We start from the raw sequence: 23,199 nt of genomic DNA, 5'->3' as shown, positions 1-23,199 counted from the left end.
CTCTTAAACAAAGGCTTAAGAGGGCCCAAACTCGGATACGTTTTATTTTCACGCGACAATTCTAAGCCTAGGTGTTTCACTTTTATAATTGGACCGCGTGGCACAAATTTTTTAATTGTTCTTTGAAAGCGCGCGCTTTTTGGAGATCCTGATAATTTAGAGGTCACGAGGTTCATTGTCAAAAATTCATACATAAACCTAGCAGTTTCTATTCCTTACTGAAATTTTCTGTGTTTTAAAACAGAGGGGCAAACCACTCTCGTAATTTTAAATATAAATACTTGAGTAATATTAATTAAAATAAAAATCCTAATTTCTTTTTGCACACAAGGCTTAGCGAATATATATAATTAAATAAATATTGTCTGTATGCCAGTGACGTGCCCCTCGATTGATACCACATCAATTACCGAGGGGTACGTCACTCTTAAAATTAGCTTTGGTTTAAGCTACACTACTAGGGAATATAACCAGAATTTTATTTATATTAATTATATTTTTGTTTAAAATACAAAATGAGTGGCGTACCCCTCGACTAATAGCCTGTTAATAATAATACACCCTCCTTAAAAAGTGAGAGTAAAAGGTGCTAAGGTACACCTGAAAGGTCTATAACACCACACGGCGCTGCCAAGGTGGTAATTTTCTAGTTGAGGGTTGAAATACAAAACAAAATAATAAGCCAATAATTTTAACTTTCTCTTCGTTGAAAGCTAAAATTACAGCTTTAAACATTTTCTTGTAATCATTTCTTCTCGAAATTACGTGACACGATGCCCGGATGTGTGTGTATGTGTATGCCTTCTCTAGTAATTCCCTCCTCTACAAGCCGCTTAAATACTATACTCCCTCAGTGGGTTTAAAATTCAGATTTAATTTTGAAATATTTAAAAAAAATAATTATAAGTATTGTAAATAAAATACTTAAAAAATAATAATATTAAATAAAAATGAAATAAAATATTAAATAAAAATGAAATAAAATATTAAATAACAATATTAAAAAATTATTAAATAAAAAATTAAAAAAATATTAAATAAAAAATTAAAAAATATTAAATAAAAATATTAAAAAAATATTAAATAAAAATATTAAATAAAAATTAAATAAAAATATTAAAAAAAAATTTAAAATGTTAATAATAAAATATGAAATAAATATTATTAAAAATAAATTAATAAAAAATCACATATTAAAATAAATAATTAAAAAATTAATAATTCACTACCAAATTCCACTAGCCAATTAAATTAATTATAATTAGTTTAAAACATTATTCCTTAACAAAAAAACCAATACACTGTATAAAATCTGCCAAGGCCTAACTGCAATCTTTTACATTAAAAAAAAAACCGAACAATTAAACTCCCGTTTAAGGTACACGGAGGGGGGATTGTAATTCCAATTTGGCCCAGGGATAAAAATAAATTAAATAAAGAAAAAAAAAATGTTCCAGATGATATCTTTTAAATGTATCTCCAATTAAGGTATTTAAAAACCATCTGTCCTTTCTATGTGTTTTTACAAATCAAATAAATCCAAAGGCGTCAAACCCAGACGCGGAACAAAAAAATCCCCCTAAATTAACTACGGATCCCCCTGGCATCATAGACCTTTTCAATATCAACCCCGAGCTACCTTCATCCCTGCCTTTACCCTCATTAAATTATTACAATTTCAAAGGCAATAATAATTATCGTTGAAAAACCCTATATAGACTTTATCGGGGATAAAATCTTACTACCTTTCGTATTATTAAATTAATTAATACGGCTAAAGGCGGTAATGTGATGGCACGAGCGTATAATTGGACAAGTCTATCAAATCTCTCTAGAGATATAGGAAATTAGGGTGGGTCCGGACAAATGGGGGTCCAATTGATGAAATAAAAATGGTCTATCATTAAGGATGTCCCCCGGGCCAATTCGTAAAATTGTATGTGGTGTTTTTTTGTGTCCGCAATCACGCGGTTAATGAGGAAAAATGCCACCAAAGTAGGTAGTTATTTTAACGTGTATTTTAAGTGTAACCCACTTAAAATATCATTACCTGTTAAACCGCGAATATACTTTATAGATTCGTTTCATGTTGTTAAAAGATCATTACACTAAAAAAATGTGCATTTATATACAATGTTCTGCTAATAAAGGGAGTGATGATGGTTCGATGGGAAATCATCAATTTTGAGTGGAAAAAGTAACTACTATACTGTTCTATGACCAATTGACCAGCCGATTTTGCTTGACCCTAGTAAGGTATGCTTGCACCCCCTAACACAAGTTATTATTATGAACATTGGAGGAGTGTTTTACCAATGACCATCTTAATTAAATTAGAAATCATTCATTATGTGTTAAGTTAATTACTTCAGGCTAACTAGACCTATACTTTAGAAATATAAATATATAAAATTTGTTACAGTCGTTTTCAATTGGACCCCAAAATTTATTTGTGTGGTCCTTTTTTTTCATCTGACTTAAATGATCGATTAGGAAGTATTTTTTACTAAATCGATTCTGGTATCGATGTATTAATCATTTAATCAATTGTAAATGTCAAAAAACCTTAGTAAGATTTGTATATTTGCGTAACCCCAAATTATATTTATATTGGCGTTGTGTGGGGTCAATTTTTTATTTACAGGGGTCATGACACCCGTTTGCCTTTCCATGTATTAATCTCAAAGGGAACTTATAATAGAGCGCCATTTCACTAACTACCAAAATATTAAATAATAAATATTAATTTTACAACCTTGGAAGGGGTACAATTTAACATAGAAATAACATGGTATCTAAGTTAATATTTACCCTTTCTAAGATTGAATTTATAATATTGTTGAACCAATCTTGGTTTGAGTAGAATTTAGTATAGAAAATTACGATAAAAATAACCCCTTTTAAGATTGTATCTTTTATATAGGATATTTTAGTTCTGGGTCAAAACGTTCATATGCCCTTAGAAACTTCCCAAGGTAGACCAAAAAAATTATATATAAATATAATTTTTTTCCTTTTTAAAATTGTCACGATTTCTTTGGGCTTAGTTCAATAATAACGCCTCATTTAAACGTTAAATGATTAATGACTTAATTAATAGGACCACCCTAATTAAAGGTCTTCTATACCATAACCTTATTTTATTTTTTTTTATACAATAATTTTTTCGGATATTATTTTATAAAATAAGAAAATTATTATAAAAACTCAATGAACCGAAATTAAAAGAATTAAAAGATATCCAATCCTTAAAGCACGTTTCCTAAAATTTAAACAATTAAATATCTCTCCGCGTTTAAAAGAAATTCGACCCAATTTTATGAATAATATCATTTTTTCTTTTAGTAAAAAAAAAAAATGAAATAATAATAAAGAAAAAATCGCAATTTTTGCGCCATTTTTCACATTCTCGCGCTGCTCCGGGTCAATCACGTGACGGTGCTGCTGTTTAAAGAAAAAATCTCGCGCCAAAAGCAAAATAGGCGCGAAATTCTCACGTGCAAAGAAAAATATATTTTTGCGCCATTTGTACGTACAATCTCGCGCGATTTGGCGGGAAATTTCGGCACGTGATTGACTACGTTCATATTATAAATAATTTAAGCAGAACTCAAAATTTTTAATTACTTTTCTTAATTACGTAATATTATTTAGTCACTCGTGTCATATCATAATAGACAGTTCCAATTTTTGAAAGAAACTGAAAAACGTTTTTATTATTTTCTTGTTAATTAGTAATTAAGATCACGTACAGAATTTTTGAACGAGTTTCCCCGAAATTTCCCTGACACCGAAGTTAGCTAGCTAGCTATAGGCCTTGGCTGAATTTTTTTTAATGTGTTGTACACATTGATTTATGTGATATTTCCACCCAAGGCTAAAGTTAAAAGTCTAGTGTCGGAAGAAAAATATATTTTCAACGTGCTCAAATTAAAACACGTGTTATTCATTCTCTAAGCCCTTGTAAGAATCGGCTATCAAGAGTTGATAAATTAAGAGTACTTAATTCTTCCATGAATTGATAATTTTAGTGTATTTCTTCATTAATTACCTAAAGGTTAATTAAGTCCGTGAAATTTATTAATTTTTGAACATAAATATTCTTTAATTAAAAAGTAATATTTTGTTTTAAACGATTATAAATTACCACCTGCTGCATTTATGAATCTATAAATACAGCTGGTATTTAAGCAAAAACATAAGTAAATTTTAATCCCATAAAGAATATATTAAAGTTAGCTTTAATCGTGGAATTAACTCCAATTGAAAGTAATAATTTTCACCTTAAAAATACACCAAGAACAAGCCTAAAATGAACCCTATTCAATTTAGGTATTTCCCTGCCTTTAACTCTCATTATAAACTCTAACTAAAAAAATAATACCTTTCAAATCTCGTGCATAAACAAAAGATTCACGCGCTATAAAAAAAAATTAAAAAAAAATTATTTTCACGCGCCAGAAAATACTATAAATCAAACCTATTTCCCATGGATTTTAAATATAATTAAAATTACACGTTTCCCCCGCCTTGGGGTTTAGTAAACTTTCATGGTTAAAATACTACAGAAACGGCGGATATGACGTTTCACATATTATAAGCGAGGGGGACACCATTTTCGCGCGCGGAACGCTGGGAAATAAAATTCATGTACCTGGCCGATAAATAATAAGAAAAGAAAAAAATTCCTACAGCCTGCTAAAGAATCAACTCATTATTAATTCCAATCACGAAATTAAGAAGGGAACCTTCCCCCCCCTTCTTGTATAGAGAAAAATATTTGCAAAAAAAATTATATAGAAAAGTCTCTGAAGTTTTCTGTCCGTATTTAATGGTCACGTGACCCCCTTGATTGTTCCTCCTGCCCCCTTCCCCCCTCTCCTGGTGTCACTTATTTCCGGCTAATGCTTCCTCGGGCGAGAAACTGACTGCGTGTCTACAACGATGTCTTTAAGAGTTAAAAGATTTGCCAAACAGAAAGTTTTCCTGAGTTGAAAATATATTTTTAATATTGTTAATTGTTAATTAAATTAATGGACAATTTTAGAATATTATATTATAAGATCCATGCTGCAATGCAACTTAAGTCCTTTGCTTATTGAAACTCAATTTTTGAAGGGCCTCTTTCTCTAACTAAACTAAACTCAAAAAATAATTAAAAATTTACGATTTTTCTTCAGAAAGTCTCAAACAAAACCCAAAGGAACAAAAAAAAAACCTGAGGTCAATTAAAAACTTATCCTAAAACTCATTCAAAAACCAAATACGCGGTGACAATTTTAGTTATGGTAGCTTCTTTAACAATCAAAGCTCGTCGACTCTTCCTTCATTCAAAGGAAGCGTTAGCCTTTTTTACCGCTCTAGATTTAAGTTGAAATTATCACTAATATTTAAGGAAATTAACAACGAAAGCGTGATAGATAAACTTCCGCCTTTAAAATGAATTATATTTCTCGTGTTCGACTTTGAATTGTTAATGAGGAGAATACTAAGCAAGGGAGTAAAGTGTTAAGCCTAATATTTTAATAGACCAGGCTTACGTTTATTGTTTAGAAGCACGCGAATGAATTATGGCGCGAACAATAGCGCGCGCTTTCACCCGAAGAAACCAAACTCAAAACGTCGTTTAATTGGACAAGTCCAAGGACTTCCACTAATGATCTTACACACTGTATATTTACGAGTTTTGCAAAGAGTAAGGGCACCATACCGCCTCTAGACTGCGTGGGTTTAATGTAAAGTGCCATTAGTATGTACGGATTTACAGCTAAGATTTATTTTTAACTATAATATAGAAAAGTACGTAGAAATTTTGAATTTTCTTTAAGCCTTGGTTGATTTTTTTCTTTCTTTTTAATTTCACGTGCTTTTAAAATTCGTGAATACGTTAATATTTAATAATCGTTAAGCCTTGTTTGAATATTGAAATAAATTCGCACGTGCTTTTACATATAATTCGTAATTTCATGTGATTTTTGTAAATACATTAATTTTCGTTAAGCCTTGTTTGAATTTTAAAATAAATTTCACGCGCTTTTAAAAATAATTCGTAATATCACGTGCCTTTTTCGCGCGCACTTTATTGTCACGTGATTCGTATTTGCGCCTTTTATCGTTACCAATCTCATCAGAGTAAAGCTTCTACAATTTGATTTTTAAAAGTATTTCACAAACTAATTTGGGGAAATTAAAAACAAATGAATACGGTCAGCTCTAAGTATCAAATTGCGTCTGATGAAATGGGGGTTTATAAATATCTAAACGGGACTTGACCAATGACACGTCGTAACGGCATCTATTCGATGGACTATAGGCTATAGCAGACGACGGTTAGAACGTGTTAATGGTGTTTGTTGTTTAAAAATTGATACAAAAATGATATTTACACTGACCAGTCTCCTCTTCGGCTTGATAAGCGGTCTGTTTTGTCCGTTCATTTTGTGGTACAGACCGCAGGCGTTGCATAAGTAGTGACCCGTGCCGTCTCGCCGCCATAAGGGTGTCGATGTTGCGCCGCAATTAACGCATTCTCGACCCTCTAAACCAATCAGAATAAAGAGAGAAAACATATCGAGAAATAATTAGAAATCTTAACCATTGTAAATATTTTTATATTTCAAAATATATTTGAAAATAAATAAATAAATTATTAAGCTACGTGTTTGAGGTTGCCATTGCAATGTTGGCACGGATTAATATTGAATAGGTAAAGCGGGGATGTTAGGTTCCTTTTAAGGTTGCAACGAATACCAAAGCTTAGAGGTTTTTTATTTATTAATACCATGAATTTATTTAATGTGAAATTTTAAACAGTGAAATTATTATTATTATTATAGAAATTATGGTTCCTTCCGTCCTTTTTACCCTCAAAATGGCGGATAATTTTACACACAAAGTATAAAACTTAGTGGTGGTCTTATGGGAGATTTAACCAATTTTTTTTAATCAAGGATAAGAAAAAATAGACAATTAAACAAATTCATGATATTAATTAAATTGAACAAATATGTTGGTACATATGCAAATACCACAGGTTGTTTTTCAATTATGCGAAAAAAACCTCTATAAAGTATACATGTTTATTAAAATTACCCTAAAAGCGTTATTTGAACATTTCCAAAATACAACGAAAACAAAATTTTCCCAAGGTTTCATTTATAGCAAAACTGTTCATCGGTTAACGAACCATACACACAGGAGTCGATATTCGATTGGTTGTTGATATTAACACATTTACAATCATGTACGTGTAAAAATACATAGCAGTTGATATAGTACGTGCTTTGGATATGTATTTAGTATTTTCGATACTAAAATTGACAAACTTATCATGGGGTGGAAAATAAGATTGACCTTACTGTCTGTCAAGCTGGCAAATAAAATAACTAACAAACACACATGTGTGTTTTAATTTTAATTCAATTCGATGTATTTGACAAAAATACATTGAACCTGCCAGCTTGGGTAATAAATAACATAATAATAATTTTTAAGTTAACGTATTTAATTTAAAAACGTGTTTAAAATTAAATAACTTCCATATCCTCGAGGTTTCCGGTTCAAAATTTTGTTTTCGTAATTTTCCCATCCCATACATAAAAGCATAAGTTTATAAGTGATGTTCCTTCCATAAGTATGACGCTACCTATACGAGTTCGTAATGCTTCGTAGAGACTTACAGTTCTCGAGATAACTAGTTCGAGAAGGAGAACGACTGAAGCGAGTCAATTGAAGTACTTACTACACTCGGTGGTGGTTAATTAATTTTGTATCAGGACTTAAGTTCCATCTAGCTCCTATTTAGTCTGCATTACTAATTAGGCCTTTGACAGCAGCGTACGTCAGTCGCTGTACCTCGAATCTATGACCTACCTAGGCTGTCACTTCAAAATTACAAGCTCCAGTTTCTAAGTTACCAGACTTTACAAACTTATATGGAACATATCTTATAAACTTATGATAAAATAAATATATAGTTATATTTTTATTAATTAAAAATTAACGGATATCGATAATTAAAAACACGTTGACGTACGCGTTCTTTATCAAATTCTTCGCCTAAAATTACGTCATCACATTGCTACCCCCCTCCCCCCTCCCAAATAAAAAAACCCAAATTTAAGACGTTAACATTTTTAACGATTATTTGTATAGACGGATATATATATATAATGATAATAATACCTTTTACGTAAAAAAGTAACCATCCATCGCGGTAATGGCAGCCTCTGTTAAATACTTAACCTCCCTATCAGGGTCTAAGCCCGGATTACTGCCATTACTCGGTCCACCCCCGTTCTAAAATTCATATCACGAATCAAACACTGATTTTCCCGTCCTTATATATTTCTCAATAAGAAAACGATTCCCGCTTTGTTTTAAAATCAAGAAAGGGGTCGGATACTTCAAGGTTTTGAATTGTAATATTAGTGATAACTATTATGAATTGCAAATATAATTTTACAGAAAGTGAGCGCTAAGTTCCAAGGTTCGGACGAAATTAAAAATTTTTTTCCATGCAGCTTATCCCTGATGAAATTTTGCCAATATCCCTGGGAACATTTTAAGGTGTTTTACCTGTAGAGCCCACTTCATAACTACACCTCCCAAATGAAATCCCTGACATATCCCTGGGTTTTTAGATAAAAGCTTTAAATCCCTGACTTTTTTTCCTAAATCCCTGAATTATCCCTGACTATTTTCCCCATTTTCCAAATCCCTGAATTATCCCAGACTTTTTTCCCATTTTCCAAATCCCTGAATTATCCCAGACTTTTTTCCCCATTTTCCAAATCCCTGAATTATCCCAGACTTTTTTCCCCATTTTCCAAATCCCTGAATTATCCCAGACTTTTTTCCCCATTTTCCAAATCCCTGAATTATCCCAGACTTTTTTCCCCATTTTCCAAATCCCTGAATTATCCCAAACTTTTTTCCCCATTTTCCAAATCCCTGAATTATCCCAGACTTTTTTCCCATTTTCCAAATCCCTGAATTATCCCAGATTTTTTTCCCCATTTTCCAAATCCCTGAATTATCCCAGACTTTTTTCCCCATTTTCCAAATCCCTGAATTATCCCAGACTTTTTTCCCCATTTTCCAAATCCCTGAATTATCCCAGACTTTTTTCCCCATTTTCCAAATCCCTGAATTATCCCAGACTTTTTTCCCCATTTTCCAAATCCCTGAATTATCCCAGACTTTTTTCCCCATTTTCCAAATCCCTGAATTATCCCAGACTTTTTTCCCCATTTTCCAAATCCCTGAATTATCCAGGTTTCCCAAGTTATATATAAATAAATATAAACCATTTCTTGGCGAAGTGTTCGATCCCTTGTTAGGTAACTGCACCTATAGGGTCGGAGCTAGAAGCGCGTATACACACAGCGGCATGCACGACTATACGAAGGGGAATTTAGTTGGTGAGCGGGAGCGGGCCGGGTTCCTCGGCGCTGTGGTATGGGCCCATTTGAGTGATGAAGGGCCCTGGGGTTAGACGTGACCTAGCTGAATAGTGGCCCCTTGTCCAAATAACGTTTAATGACACCAATTAGCATTCAAGAAATGATTCCCCATTCGCCAGCTATAAAAATGGCGGCCCATACACACTCAAATATACACGAGAACCGGTATTAAATGAAAACGCCGTGCGGTGTCTTAATGTTATTCGAAACCGAGTGTATATTTCTTTCTTTCTTTAGATTTCAATGTAATCCTACGTGCCAAGGACTATAGCTTTGAAATGCCAGTGATATGAATGTGTTTTAATGTTGTAGAAATATTTGGAGGCTATCAGCTAGCTCAAGTCGCGTTTCATTTTCTATTCTCGTTAAAACTTTGATTTCTAGCCCTAATTGGTGTAGTATCGTTGTTGGATACGGGACAGTTTGGTTTGGGCTATCACAACCTCAAGGGATTTTCCAGGAGTGTTGATAGGTCAAGAGTTATGACCTCTCAAAGTGTTTTGATTTTAAAAGCTGGTTATCTCTAGCTCTAATTGACTTGGAGTTACGGTTTTAGTATCATTAGGTATAGGAAAATCTGGGCTATCATATTCTCAAGGGATTTTCCAGGAGTGTTGATAGGTCAAGAGTTATGACCTCTCGAAGTTTGGGGGTCCTCAGTGTTGGAGTCTTGCTAGGTTTAAAAATGATTTTAAAAGTTGATTTACCTGACTTAGATTTAAGTATTTAATATCATTGTATAGGGGGAAATCTGGGCTATCATATCCTCAATGGATTTTCCATGAGTATTCGATAGGTCAAGAGTTATGACCCCTCGGAATTTGGGAGTCAAGTGTTGGAGTGGCGCTATGTTTAAAAATTATTTTAAAACCAAATCTGGGCTATTATATCCTGGACCTGGAGGGAATTTCTTTGTTCTAATATTTCTAAACTAGACTTAACTTACACCGCAAACAGTTATTCATTCCAAAAACTTTATTTCCTATCAAGGGCTCCGATAAATTTATATTATCGATTTTATTTTATAGCTCAAAGGCTGCTTTAGTTCATTTGGTATTCGGAATTCGTTCAAGTTCTAGGTTATATCTCACTCCAAAATATAAATTTCGCAATTTATAAAAATCCTTGAAACAGACAAAATTTGGCGCGATCAAATTGTACAAAAAATATTATTTTTTTAAAATTGGTGCCTAGGACATTTTTAATTGTATTAGACCGTAAGATAAAATAATGTACGGCTATACGCGGGGTCAGACTGTGGTCTTTTTTGGTAAAGGTCTCTATGCAATATCAAATTTGAGATCAATTAAAATTCATTCTACATTTGTGCCAAAAAATATAATTTTATTATTAGGTAGAATTTTTTTTAATTATTTTTAATATATAAATTTTATTTTTTAAAATATCCTTGGCGCGTGAATTTATATTATGGTGCACGTGAATTTGAGTTTCAATTTATCGTTGCCACGTGACAAATAAAATGGCGCGAAATCCGCACGTGGAGTCAGAATATTTATTTCCAACAGAAAAGGCGCGAAATCCGCACGTGGCGTCAGTATATTTATTTCCAACAGAAAAGGCGCGAAACTAAATAAACTATAAGCAACGATAATAACATTTAAAAGGGTTGTTTACCCATTAAAGAAAGCATTTGAAGTATGCTTAAAATCGCCTCAAACTGGACAGACAGACTGGCAGCTCGTTCAAAGTCGTCACTCTTATTTTCTCGCGTTTTGAAAAGTGATTGGCGTAACTTTAACTAAAAGTATTTAAACAAATAACTCTGGGGACAAGTCAACAAATGCTTTTTAAGCCTATTTTAATGTGCAGTTCCCGGGTATCCCGTCAGTAAGGGTAACTTCTAGAGTTACGTCGGCGAATATGGTGGGCCATACCCTAAAAATGGGGTTAAAATTGGCGGCTTTTTAAATGTATTGGAATGTTTGGAAGGGGGAAAAACTTATACGTAATGAGGCTAAAATAGGAGGGGCGGGCTTGTACGTCGTCGTCTGGAATTTGGGAGTTTTAAAATCAACATTAAGATGATTTGGTGACAGGATTTAAGTCTAGAATGAAGTAAGCTTTACTTGAATGACAACTGGGTGACATTTGTGGACAGTTAGGGGAATGGGGAGGGGAACTTCAAAACTGAGTTTTCCGTATACAGCAATCATTTTCCCTAGCCCATTTACTCAAAAAACAAAGTCCCTTGAAGTAGTAACTAGTTTTCGTTGCTATAAGAGTGTGTTGTTCCTCACCAGTCACCACCGACAGACCATATTTACCACGTGGCATTTCTTAAGCGCGCTTAAAACAGCATACAGTAAACTTTTTCCGAGCCTATTTACTACAAAAACATAGTCACATAAAGTAGTTTTCTTTGTTATACGAGTGTTCTTCCTCACGAATAGTCACGTGACATTAATTGCGTCTAGTAACCATATACCACGTGACATTTCTAAAGGGCGCTTGAAACAGCATACAGAAATCTTTTTCCGAGCCTATTTACTCCAAAAACATAGTCCCAAAAAGTAGTTTTCGTTGTTATAAGAGTGTTCTGGACATTAATTGCGTCTTGTGACCATATACCACGTGATATTTCTAAAGCGAGCTTAAAACAGCATACAGAAATCTTTTTCCGAGCCTATTTACTCCAAAAACATAGTCCCATAAAGTAGTTTTCGCTGTTGTAAGAGAGTTCTTCCTCACCAATAGTCACATGATATTAATCGCGTCTAGTAAATTTTTAAAATGGCGCGAAACTTAATCCAAGGCTTAAGTAATAGGGCGTATATAAACCAAACCGCGATTGCCGCTGTACTACAACTACTACACTTTCTTCTAATCGAGTTATCAAAAGATGCAGGCTTCCGTAAAGATATCCATCCACACTTGAATTCTATATAGGGCCTCCAAGCTAAAGAACCCGACACTCCGTGTTTTAAAAACCTATAGGCGTGAAATTCATCTGATTAGAAAAACTAACCCCCCTTCCTTATACTCTCTTTCCCGCCATTCCTGGTGCGCAATAAAACAGATAAAAACCACCATTAGATCTAACTCTAAGCATGCAGCTAACACTAACGGATACGTAATATTGTTTTATCTTAATAATCGTCGTCTCGTGCGGCGGCGCAAAAGTATTTTAGGCTTAGCGCAAACTCTAAATACCGTTGTCCAAATCTTGATCGTATGGCTCCTTCAACCCCCCTCCCTCCCTCCCCCTTTTTTCTCGTGCGGGTCTTGATATCTCGCGCCAAAAACATCCCGTGCCTTTTCTTTATAACCGCATCCGCATGTAGCGCGCGCGCGAGCACGCGGATTTTCCCGCCAGATTGTTCAAATATTTCGCGCCTTTTTTCTTTACTTCAATCGTGATAATCAATGTTAATAATCAGAAGATTACTGACACTTTTGTCGTCGCCGATAAGGCTATACTAGGCCTATCATCAGATACTGGGTTACGGATTGGGGATTGGGTTAACGTGGTGGATCTCTGCTATCATGCTATGGGATTAATTTTATTTTAGAGATTACGTAAGTGTGACCGTGCACGGTAACTTAGGTTACAATTGGTGGGCTTTTCAACTGACTGAGTGAGACTTAGATGGCTCGAGAATGTAAAATTCTTAGCCAATGAAGTTAAGGCATTTTAATTGGATGCCGAAATCTAATTTTAACACAATCTACTTTATTTTATTTTTATTTTTTTAAAGGGATGGTGTGTGAAATTAAATATGGGTTTTTCTCTCAAGAACTATTTGGTGTATACCCCGAGTTTTTAGTATCATTGGATAGGGGACAGTTTGGTCTATCTTACCATAAAAGGGTTTCTACCTGCTATCTGAAATTTCAAAGTTGGTTACATGAATTTAGTTTCAAACTCAATTTTCTCAGGCTGTGATTGGTCTAACCCAAAGTTTTTTGTACCGTTGGATAGAGAACAATTTGGTCTATAACTCCTGAAAAGGATTTAATTAAATCTCTTTTGAAACCAGAGTTACAGCAGTTCAAAGTTGGTTACATGAATTTAGTTTCAAACTTAATTTTCTCGGGCTGTGATTGGTCTAACCCTACGTTTTAAGTACCGTTAAATAGAGAACAATTTGGTCTATAACCCCTGAAAATGATTTAATTAAATATCGTTTAAAACCAGAGTTACAACGCTTCAAAATCGCCGAAGTCGGAGCTAAAAAGTAAATTTTGCAACTTGCACTTTAAAGACGATCTAGCGAGAACCAAGCTAGCTATAGCGCTACCGCAATGCGGACGATTTAGGTATTTTATCAGATAGTTAGCATCAAAAAGCATTTTCTTTCTGGAAATAACTCAACTCGCAACGTAGATTAAGATGTCTGTCACTAATTATACCAATTGCATCGGGATCTTTGTTTTCAACTCCTCAAATGATTCAGAAATGGTTTCCCTTCTCTCTCTCGAAGCCCCAGTACCACCACCGTCACCAGTCACAGTCGGAACCCTTGTAGAGGACCCCGAAATAGTAACGTGGATTCCATCGTCCCTATCGAATCTAGCTAAGTAGCTCTTCATTCAAGTCTTATCCAATCAGATAAGACCTGTATTTAAGAAATCTATGTCCTCCCCTTGATGTTCCCGTTATAAGGACTCTCCTGCTGCATGCACAAAGAGTATTTTAAGTATTTTTGGGTTGGGTTTTGATGATAGTCATCAAAGAGTAAGTAAACCTACGCTATATGGTCCCCTCAAGAGTCATCCTTCATGAGACGAGCTCATTAAGACCATAGAAGCATTTATTAAACTTTATACTTATGTGTCCAGACATATCAGACAGCAATAAACCTCAATGTGTAAGTCCGGACATATCAGACAGCAATAATCCTCAATGTATAAGAAAGTAATTGAACCTTTATCGAGCTGCCTGCCTGCAGAAGTGTGCCAATACTATTAAATTAAAGGTTCAGGTAGTGGCGTCTGCTAGCCAGAACCTCATACCCCAACGGAATTTCTTAAATTCTCACAGTCTGAGACTCTGAGAGAGGTAAGGTCATGGTTCTGGCTAGCATACGCCTGCACTAAAGCAATGGCGGATGGCGCAATAGTCCTTGATCATTTTTAACTTGACTAATTAAATGCACTGATTATCATATTGTAATAAGAGATCATTTATTTTAATTTTAATATTTAATTACTCTTAAATATCTAGGCGCAATTAGTAATATTTGCAATAATAACCTAACATAACAATATTGCTAATATGAACGAACTGCAATATAATTACGCTTAGAAATCGTTTTACAAATGTAATATACTATAGAGAAGGCGGCGTGGAAACCCAGTGTGTGTAAATAAACTATAGTAAATAGATTTTTATCGTGTAAAAGTCAGTGTACATAACCCTAGAGCATCAATCCTTTCCTTTAGTTTAGCTCAAGCGAGTAGTACTTTTGGCAATGACTGGGCTTCTTCATTTTAACTCCGCGCAGCGTCCCATAGTCCCAACCCTACCTTCCAAACGTTAAACAACACTTTCAAGTTAAGTTGACACGTTGTATTTTAGATATAATCGACATTTTTGCACTGCCAACAATAATCTTAACTGGCGATCGCGAAATATTCAACTTTAACTTGTCACTAGGTATTTTAAGCTGTTACTCGTTTTCATATACTTAACACTTACGTTGTTTCAATAATGTTAATTCTATGGAAAGTGTCAAGTTAACTTGGTAGTGTAGGGAAGAATGGGGATTATCATAATCTATACTAAATCTAAGGGAGACAAGATTAAAGGTTGGTTTCTTCCCGAAGACGACCCGTCATCAGCCAACCGTGTCGTTAGCGGCTAAAAAGATCTTATACCCAAAGACTGATTTTTAGGAGATAGTAACTTCAAGAAATTCTTAAGGGGTTACCGACAATTTTACTTGAAAGTACGGTGTAAGTTAGGCATAGGTGTTATTCGGTTGTACGTTTAGTTTCACGTTAAATTGACGCAGCTTTTAAATTATGGTGGCGTGGTACACCATCCGACACCTTTAAAAGTTTTAGTGTTGTTTTAGGGGAAAGAAGTAAATTGAATTAAAAATTTGATTGGAGAGAAACTTTTAAACATAAATTTTGTTTTAAAGAACTAATTTTATATTTAAGTTTTAATTTTAATTGCGTATTTATTATTGGGGGGTATCATATACTCATGGGATTTTCCAGGAAACATGGGTAAAGCTAGAGTTATGACCTTTCAAAGCTGAGGTCAAATTGGGACCTAGCAGACTGTTTATATTCCCTTTAAAATTGGCATATTGTCAAATCAATTAACTTGCCATATATGGTAAAAAAAGAACAATATAATTAAAGTTTAAAGTTTAAGAAAACTGACACCACGTGGGCTCTCACGTGACATTTCAGTCGAGAGAGCCAGGGACCGTCTTATAGTCGCGTTAATTTAATCCCACTTTACAAAGCAATTAACTTATAAATTGTCGTTTAATTTAATTAGATAACGAACTGGAGGTTAAATAAACTCATTAAGATTGGTAAGAACTATAATTAATATTCGTTAATTAAAAAATTTTTAGCTAGACTAGGAAAGTTTATTTTTAATTATCTAGGTAAGTAATTAAGGGATTTTCAACCCAGACAAACAAACACCTGGTTAGGCTGCAATTACAGGTGCGTAGTTTTAAATTAATTAAGTCTGACATAAGATTAATTACTTTATTAAATAGGGATTAAACTTAAACGCTAAAAGGGGGGGGGTCTAATTATTTTTAATTATACGCAAAATTCGGGGATAGGACAATGTATCGATGTTTCGAGTAAATTAACATTAATGAGATTCATAATTAGGCTTAGCTAAAAAAATGCAAAAATTTAAATCACGTGCGGCATTGTTACACGCGAGTTTTTCGCGCCAATTTTCACGCGGGATTCTATGTGATACAAAATAATCTCGCGCCATTTTAAATGGTTTATAGCACGTGACCCGAGAAATAATTAAAAGTTCAAATACTAATTAACCCTGGTCTGATCCTTTGACGTCATGGAACGCTGTATGCAAATTAGCTATCAAGCGTATTTCAAGTACCGTTTAATTAAATAATTTAAAATAAAATCATGTACTATTTTCCTTTTATTAAAAAATGCTTGTTTAAAATAGCTAAGATGAAAAACATGCTGTCAAATTAATATTCATATAGTGTATGTATGTTTTTTATCGTTGCTTCGATTAATAGCGGTTACCTGAGTCCAACACAATGGGAACAACGCAAATATTTTTAAATTTATGCATCAATGATAATGGCCCCAATTAATGAGTCTACGTGAGGTCCCACAGTCTAAGACAAAAAACCCAAAATAATTTTCCTACTTCTGGCCTAGCTAGTAGACCTAAGTTTATTTTGGTTCTAACAAATATTTTTAAATAAACTAAATATTTTGAATATTTTAAGTTTTCTTTTGGAGATGTTCAAATATAATCAACCAGTATTAAACTAAACCAATTAATTATAATTAATGTTAATTATATTATACCATATATGCCTAATATTAAATTAAATATATATATGCGTATTTAAAAAGCACTGTTTTGAATATGGTTTAATTAAACGTAAAAATTAAGATTAAGATTAAGCTTGAACAATTATTTTACTAAAATTTTGTGTATGTTTTAAGGTCTTAATATAATTAATCAAACCATATTCATTAGAAAAAACATTAATCAATGAAATTTAAAGATAATTAAGCCATAATTAGTACCGGTGTTAATTGAAAAATCAAAAGTGCACCACTCTAAATTTGCCCAAAAATATAAAAAAGATAATGTTAGTTAATCTTTGTGTTTAAAAACATACTGTCTCATAATTCTCTCAACCTTATAATGGCAGTTGATATTAAAACTCCATAGACTATAACATTATCAACGGCTTAATAATGCCATTACCCATTACTACCAAATATAATTTAACATAAAGGGACAATGAAATGTTTTTCTTTAATTTTTTTTTTAACAGATCTAAAAGAAAATTGGAGACAGTACGATCTCAAGAAATAGCACCACATCACCGAAAGAGACAAGACAAGACACGACACTCAAAACAGCTATAGACAATCATAGGATGGAATTTGGTGATAGAGGAAAGGTAAGGTCAAAAGGTCAAAGGAGAACCACGTGGTGACCTGTGCATCATCACCATCAGTTCATTGAGCGATTGATTTTTCAAAATCCAGTCCAAGTAGGTAAGTGTTAATGTCTCGCATCCTTTTTTTTATTTCTCTCTGGGGTCACGGGGTCATCGCGTAATAACTATATATATATTTTTATGGGGGTCAAACTTTGACCCCTGACGATGTCCATAAAATTAATTTAGCGCGCGCACTGAGTGTATAAGGATGGGAGTTACTTTAAATCACGTAATTTCCTAGGGGGATGTCTTTAATGATCCATTGTTTAACTAAATAAGACTTCGCTAATTGCGTTTAATAAAGGTTGTTAATTTAATTTTTTCAAACCTTACCCTAGCTTGGTTATGCAGCTATTGTTTGATTATTATTTTTATATAGCGTTATATACATTTTTAATCTATTATCCGGATGAATTTTGACCCATATCTATTTATATTTGGTGCTAGGTTTAATAAATTGGCTGCATATCCGTTTAAATGAGGACAATTTTTTAATATAATCACATATAGTTAGCTAAGCCTTGGTAAATTTAATTCTACGCTACAAGTATTAAATAGTAAAACCAGAAGTGGTATGAGACTAGAAGTGAAGGGCCCTAGCATTGGTAATAGATCCTGGCACTAGTGAACAAATTTGAGGATTTTATGCCGCTTCCATCGCGCCTACACTACTGAGAAAAAAATTGGTCGAGTTCCAAAAACATTTCCTACCCCCTTCCCCTCAACCTAAAGCGGCCGAACACCGGCGCGGCTCCTTGAATCTAGTTCGGCCGTCTACCACCGCGAGCGTCTCACGTTTTGGAGGGGAAAATTCTGAAACCGCCACTAGAGGGCCAAGCGTTTGTGTTTTATCAAGTCTTTTCACTAATGCCGAGTGAAGAATTTGGTTAGCTCAATACTTCTAGTATCATACCACTTCTGGTAAAACCTAACTCTACTAAACACCGTATTGATTCAATTACAATCATAGAAGGGACTTAAAATCCTATAGGGGAACCCTTAAAATAACCATATTCTAAGATTGTGACTGCATTTATAACTAACTTTACACCGCACTGACTGAATTGCAATCATGGAAGGGGCTTAAAATCCGATGGGGAAACCCTTAAAATAACCATATTCTAAGATTGTGACTATACACCGCACTGACTGAATTGCAATCATGGAAGGGGGCTTAAACCCTATAGGGAACCATTAAAATAACCATATTCTAAGATTGCGACTGCAATTAAGAGTTACTCGAATCTATTACCGAAACCAAGCAAACCCGAAACCAAGAAAGTTAATGAAGGAAAAAACAACGTGTGATGCACACAGCACAAAAAGCACTTGTTAGTTATTGTGAGAGGCCTGCACGCACGCCCAGAAATGATTAGTATATAAACAAGTAGAGTATTAGCTTGATTAGTTTTAGTCCAATCCGTATTTTTGTTTTTCAATTTTGCCCTTACCGGCACTGGAACGGCCTTTACTTCTTGATTTACCACCACTCGACTGTCCTCCATGATGTCCGTTCGCGTTACTACCACCACCATGATGGTGGTTACCGTGATGACCGGAATTATTGTTCTGGTAGGTCTTACCGAGGAGGGACGTGGCGGCCGCGTGAAACGAACTGTAATCGGCCGAAGAAGCGCCTTGTCCGACGCTTAAACCGGAAGTAGCCGATGACGCGTACGCGGCGGCGGCGGTGTAATGGTGGTGCGCGGCGTGATGGTTCAAATGGTGTAAATGAGAGGAGGATTGGTGCGGGTGATTATGGGATAGGTGGTGAACGGGACTTAGGGAAGAGGCGGGTGGCGAAGTACAATACGCGGTACTACCTTCACGTGGCTTGCTACCGGAACAGTTCGACAGGGCGCTACTTAGCGTCGTAATCATGTTTCCCTTTTCGTCCGACACTGAGACCAAACCTCCGCCGCAGTAATCCGACGTCGAGGACCCTTGTTGTCCACCGTTATTGTTATTACTACCGTTCCCCGATGCGTTGCCGCCACCGTTCCCGCCACTACCTCCACCACTGATCCCGGAAACGGGGTCCGGCGTGGCGTCTTTGGGCGGTGTTGGCGGGAAGCTGAAGAGATGAGGACTAGAATGGCTCGAGATGGACCCTTGTCCCGGTCCACCGTGATGCGACGCGGAAGGGTGATGGACGCCCAGATGGGAACTCGCGCTACCGTGATGGTGCGAGGGCTTGCTGGCGAAGGGCGAACACCAGGCTGAACCGTGAGCCGGGTGCGGTACCATTGGTTTCGTGTCCGATATCCACGGATGTAATGGCGCGTGGAAGTGAGGTCGGCATACTTGGCTACTGGACATACGGCCTGCGAATTTAAAATACAAACTCAATTAGTCTTAACCAAAAAAAAATTTAATTAGTATGTCCCCTTAACCCGCAGTCATCTTAGGTTCTTAAGGTGCCTCCAAGACGCTGAGATAGTGTTGTAATTAAAAGGGGGCTACAGAAATTGATTTCCCCCCTTCCGTTTCTTAACATTAACTGCGCATCTCGCTGCGCATGCGCTTCAGGGTTGTTATTAATTAGTTATTAGAGCATCTCCTGCAAGTAATTGGACACTGAATGATAATTACTGAATCCAACAGAATACTACAAGCTTCTAATTAAGGACTTCTGTTGTAGAAAGCAGTTTAATTGCGCATGTCACAACACTATATCTATTTCATAACATTAATGATTTTTCTCAAATTTTATTGAAAGTGTTTTTGAAGGAAATCAATTTTTTATTCCATATATAAAAATCACGTAGCCTATAATTCGCTTGTACTTCCAAATATACAAAGTTAATCACGCCACACAAGGATTTCCCCTTTCAAATATAATGCTGTAAAATATACACTTTCACTCGGTATTGAGAAAACAGCCCAAAAAAAGTAACAAAAAACCTCAAGAAAACGCCATAAATCGATAAAGGAAAATATTTGAATTATTTCTCCGGAATACAGAAATTCATACCCAAAGAAAATATATTTATTTTTCCGATTGTTCGATGAAATTGAACTCTAAAATACCATGGAAATGCAATAAACAAAAAGAATTCAAACCCCAACACGCGAGCTCTTGGTCAATATTGTATGGCTTGTTTCTACAGATGGGGAAATATAGACTTAAATTTAATGTTTTTTAAACCTATTTTCTTTGCCTTAAAAGTCGAGAATTTAACCAAAATTTTCATAGACGTCCCCTCCATAGGATTAACACCTTGTAACTCTGGTTCTATAAGAGATACAGGCAAGTCCTTTGAGTATGTCATAGCCCTATTTCTTAGCTTTCCAACGATACTAAAAAGTTGGGGTTACGACAATCAGGGTCCGAGTAATTAAGCAAAATGTCCATAAACGTAAAATCTCCATAGCGTAAACATGGACTTATTTACACTACTACACCTTATAACTCTGGTTCTATAAGAGATACAGGGAAGTCCTTCGAGTATGTCATAGCCCTATCTCTCCACTTTCCAACGATACTAAACTCTTGCACAGACAACATATTGGACTAGAAATAATCCCATATACTGGTAAGTCAGTTAGTTAGTCGCGTCTAGACATATTGAACTTGTTATAAAAACATTAAAAACACTTTGCAGTTGGTTGGTATTTCCTTTTACTGTTTATACTCTCTCTCTGGTAACAAGGGGCTAGCGTGCGAGCGAGTTAGGCTTAATAATATAATGCCAAGGCCCATTTTAGGCTAAAGCTACAAAGGATAATATACAGTCTCATGGGATAATTGATAGTTTTGAATGAAAAAGAAAAAAGAAATGACCCAGCACGCGATATTCAAAGCACGTGCTCTCTGGCGTAGTTTTAAACGGTAGCGCGTGAAGAATTTAAACGGACTAATGGCATCCCTGTACGATTAACAGTGTTAAACGCCTAAGAAGAGTTATAATTAGCTGCCCTATCTCTTTAAAGCAATGTATACAAGTTTCCATTTTAACTTGTCGAATTAATAATAGATTTCCATAGGGATTTTTTAGAGTTAACAACAGTGTCACGCGACATATGTAATGGAGCTATAAACGAACAAACTCGTTAATAATGAAACGATATTCAAGTTCTGTGTATAAACATATATTTGTTTTAGCGCGTGATCAATACTTCCAACCGGAGTATGCTCTTTCAACAAAGCTAGCTTGACCCTTTAATATGAATGGCTTTATGATAAATATTTTATTGCATACTTGGAATGAAATTACTTATTGTTTTAATCGCTACTTGAATACCTAATTAGAGTATTTCGTCTATAGATCGCGGTTTTAATTGAAAAATACGCCTTGTTTGGGGTGTAATATATCTTAGTATTAAATTAATTAAATCTGTTTGAATATGCATGGTAATGGCATTGTGTATTAAAAATACCGTAATTCAAGGGTAAATTCTGCCATACCATTTCTGAGAATTTTTATAGTTGTTATTCAGTTTTGTTTCTTAGACAGACAGACAGACACACACGCTATTCTATGGGGAAATTAATATTGGTTGGAAATTTAATTGCTTTGTTAATTAGAATCTACTCTGATAAAAACTAGTGTCTTTAATTGAATAAATAATTATAAAAAGAAAAAAATAATTCTATAGCTCTATTCAAACGTCTCTTCGAAATTGATTATTTTGTAGTAGACAGAAAGGGTCAAATGATTGACCCCTCTACTATAGTCTATGAGTGACTTAGAGGGTTCTAATAAATCTACAGGTTTTTATCAATGGATATATTAATTGCGGTTTCAAGGAGAGATAGAGAGAGAGAAAAAACTGTCTGTAATTGTTCTTTAAGTTGTTGTCGGAAGACCTTGTCTGGAACTATGAGTTGGTAATTATTTTATAATGTTATGCAAATTATATGCTATTAGAAATATTATCATAGCTTTTGAAAAATACATAAGAACATCTGCGGAGTTGGGTTATGGTTTATAGAAAGGTATTTTATTTTTATTTTTATTTTTAAAGTTTTTTTCTGTAACTACTAATTTGGGGAAATTAGTTTTAATTAATAGAAATAATAAGGAAGGAGGTTGTGGTTTTAAATGCCTGTTTTAAAATTGATTCAATGTTTAAATAAGTGAAACTCTTTTAAAAAGTTAAGATTAAATATTTGCCTAAATTTTAATTTAGCTTTTCGAGGAGAGGTTATAGTAGTATGTAGTGTGGTTTTCCCTATCCTGAACACTCATAGTTTCTTGTTGAATATAGTATTGTAGTATTAATCATACTATAATGTAGTGGTTTCCTCCTACACATCTATTCAATTGATGATCTGTAGAATTATCACATTGAGCTACACTTCCATCTTTAAAAATAATTTGTTAAATATTTTTTTCGTATCATATGCGAACTGATAGGGGGAAAACCCCTGTTATAGTAGGAAAATATTATAACTATAGTGGTTTCCCCCTACACAACTGTTCAACTGATAATATGTAATTTCCAGACCATATTCAGCTAAGTCCACGGTATATTAAATATTCTTGATGTACAGTATCATACGTGAACTATAGGGGGAAAACCACTGTTATAGTAGGAAAATACTATAAATGTAGTAGTTTTTCCCCTTTCTT

The 23,199-nt window shown here is 34.5% G+C and overlaps 1 protein-coding gene and 1 long non-coding RNA gene across 4 annotated transcripts in view; one reads left to right on the top strand and one right to left on the bottom strand.

Moving 5' to 3' along the window:
- The window catches only part of LOC149653841 (uncharacterized), a 161,095-nt gene that overhangs the window by 70,648 nt on the left and 67,248 nt on the right, over positions 1–23,199 (top strand). For both annotated transcript variants that reach the window (XR_016370802.1, XR_016370804.1), the window contains one exon: positions 17,453–17,678. This is a non-coding gene — a long non-coding RNA (uncharacterized LOC149653841). The remainder of the gene's footprint in view (positions 1–17,452; positions 17,679–23,199) is intronic.
- LOC149653843 (GATA-binding factor 2-like) overlaps positions 1–23,199 on the bottom strand; it is a 43,313-nt gene that overhangs the window by 15,024 nt on the left and 5,090 nt on the right. The window contains exons 2-3 of one of the 2 annotated variants that reach the window (XM_089846765.1): positions 19,075–19,947; positions 6,393–6,538 (exon numbers count right to left, since the gene is read on the bottom strand). In XM_089846765.1, coding sequence (XP_089702891.1) covers positions 6,393–6,538; positions 19,075–19,947 — 1,019 coding nt within the window. Of the gene's footprint in view, positions 1–6,386; positions 6,539–19,074; positions 19,948–23,199 lie in introns of both variants that reach the window. The other variant, XM_089846764.1, reaches the window with a different exon arrangement.

The sequence above is a fragment of the Phalangium opilio genome, unplaced genomic scaffold (assembly GCF_054372755.1).
Source record: "Phalangium opilio isolate 3A_F unplaced genomic scaffold, DU_Popi_V2 ptg000081l_1, whole genome shotgun sequence".
Lineage (NCBI taxonomy): Eukaryota > Metazoa > Arthropoda > Arachnida > Opiliones > Phalangiidae > Phalangium > Phalangium opilio.
The sequence above is the reverse complement of the archived record's forward strand: the minus strand, read 5'-3'. Positions and strand labels throughout refer to the sequence as shown.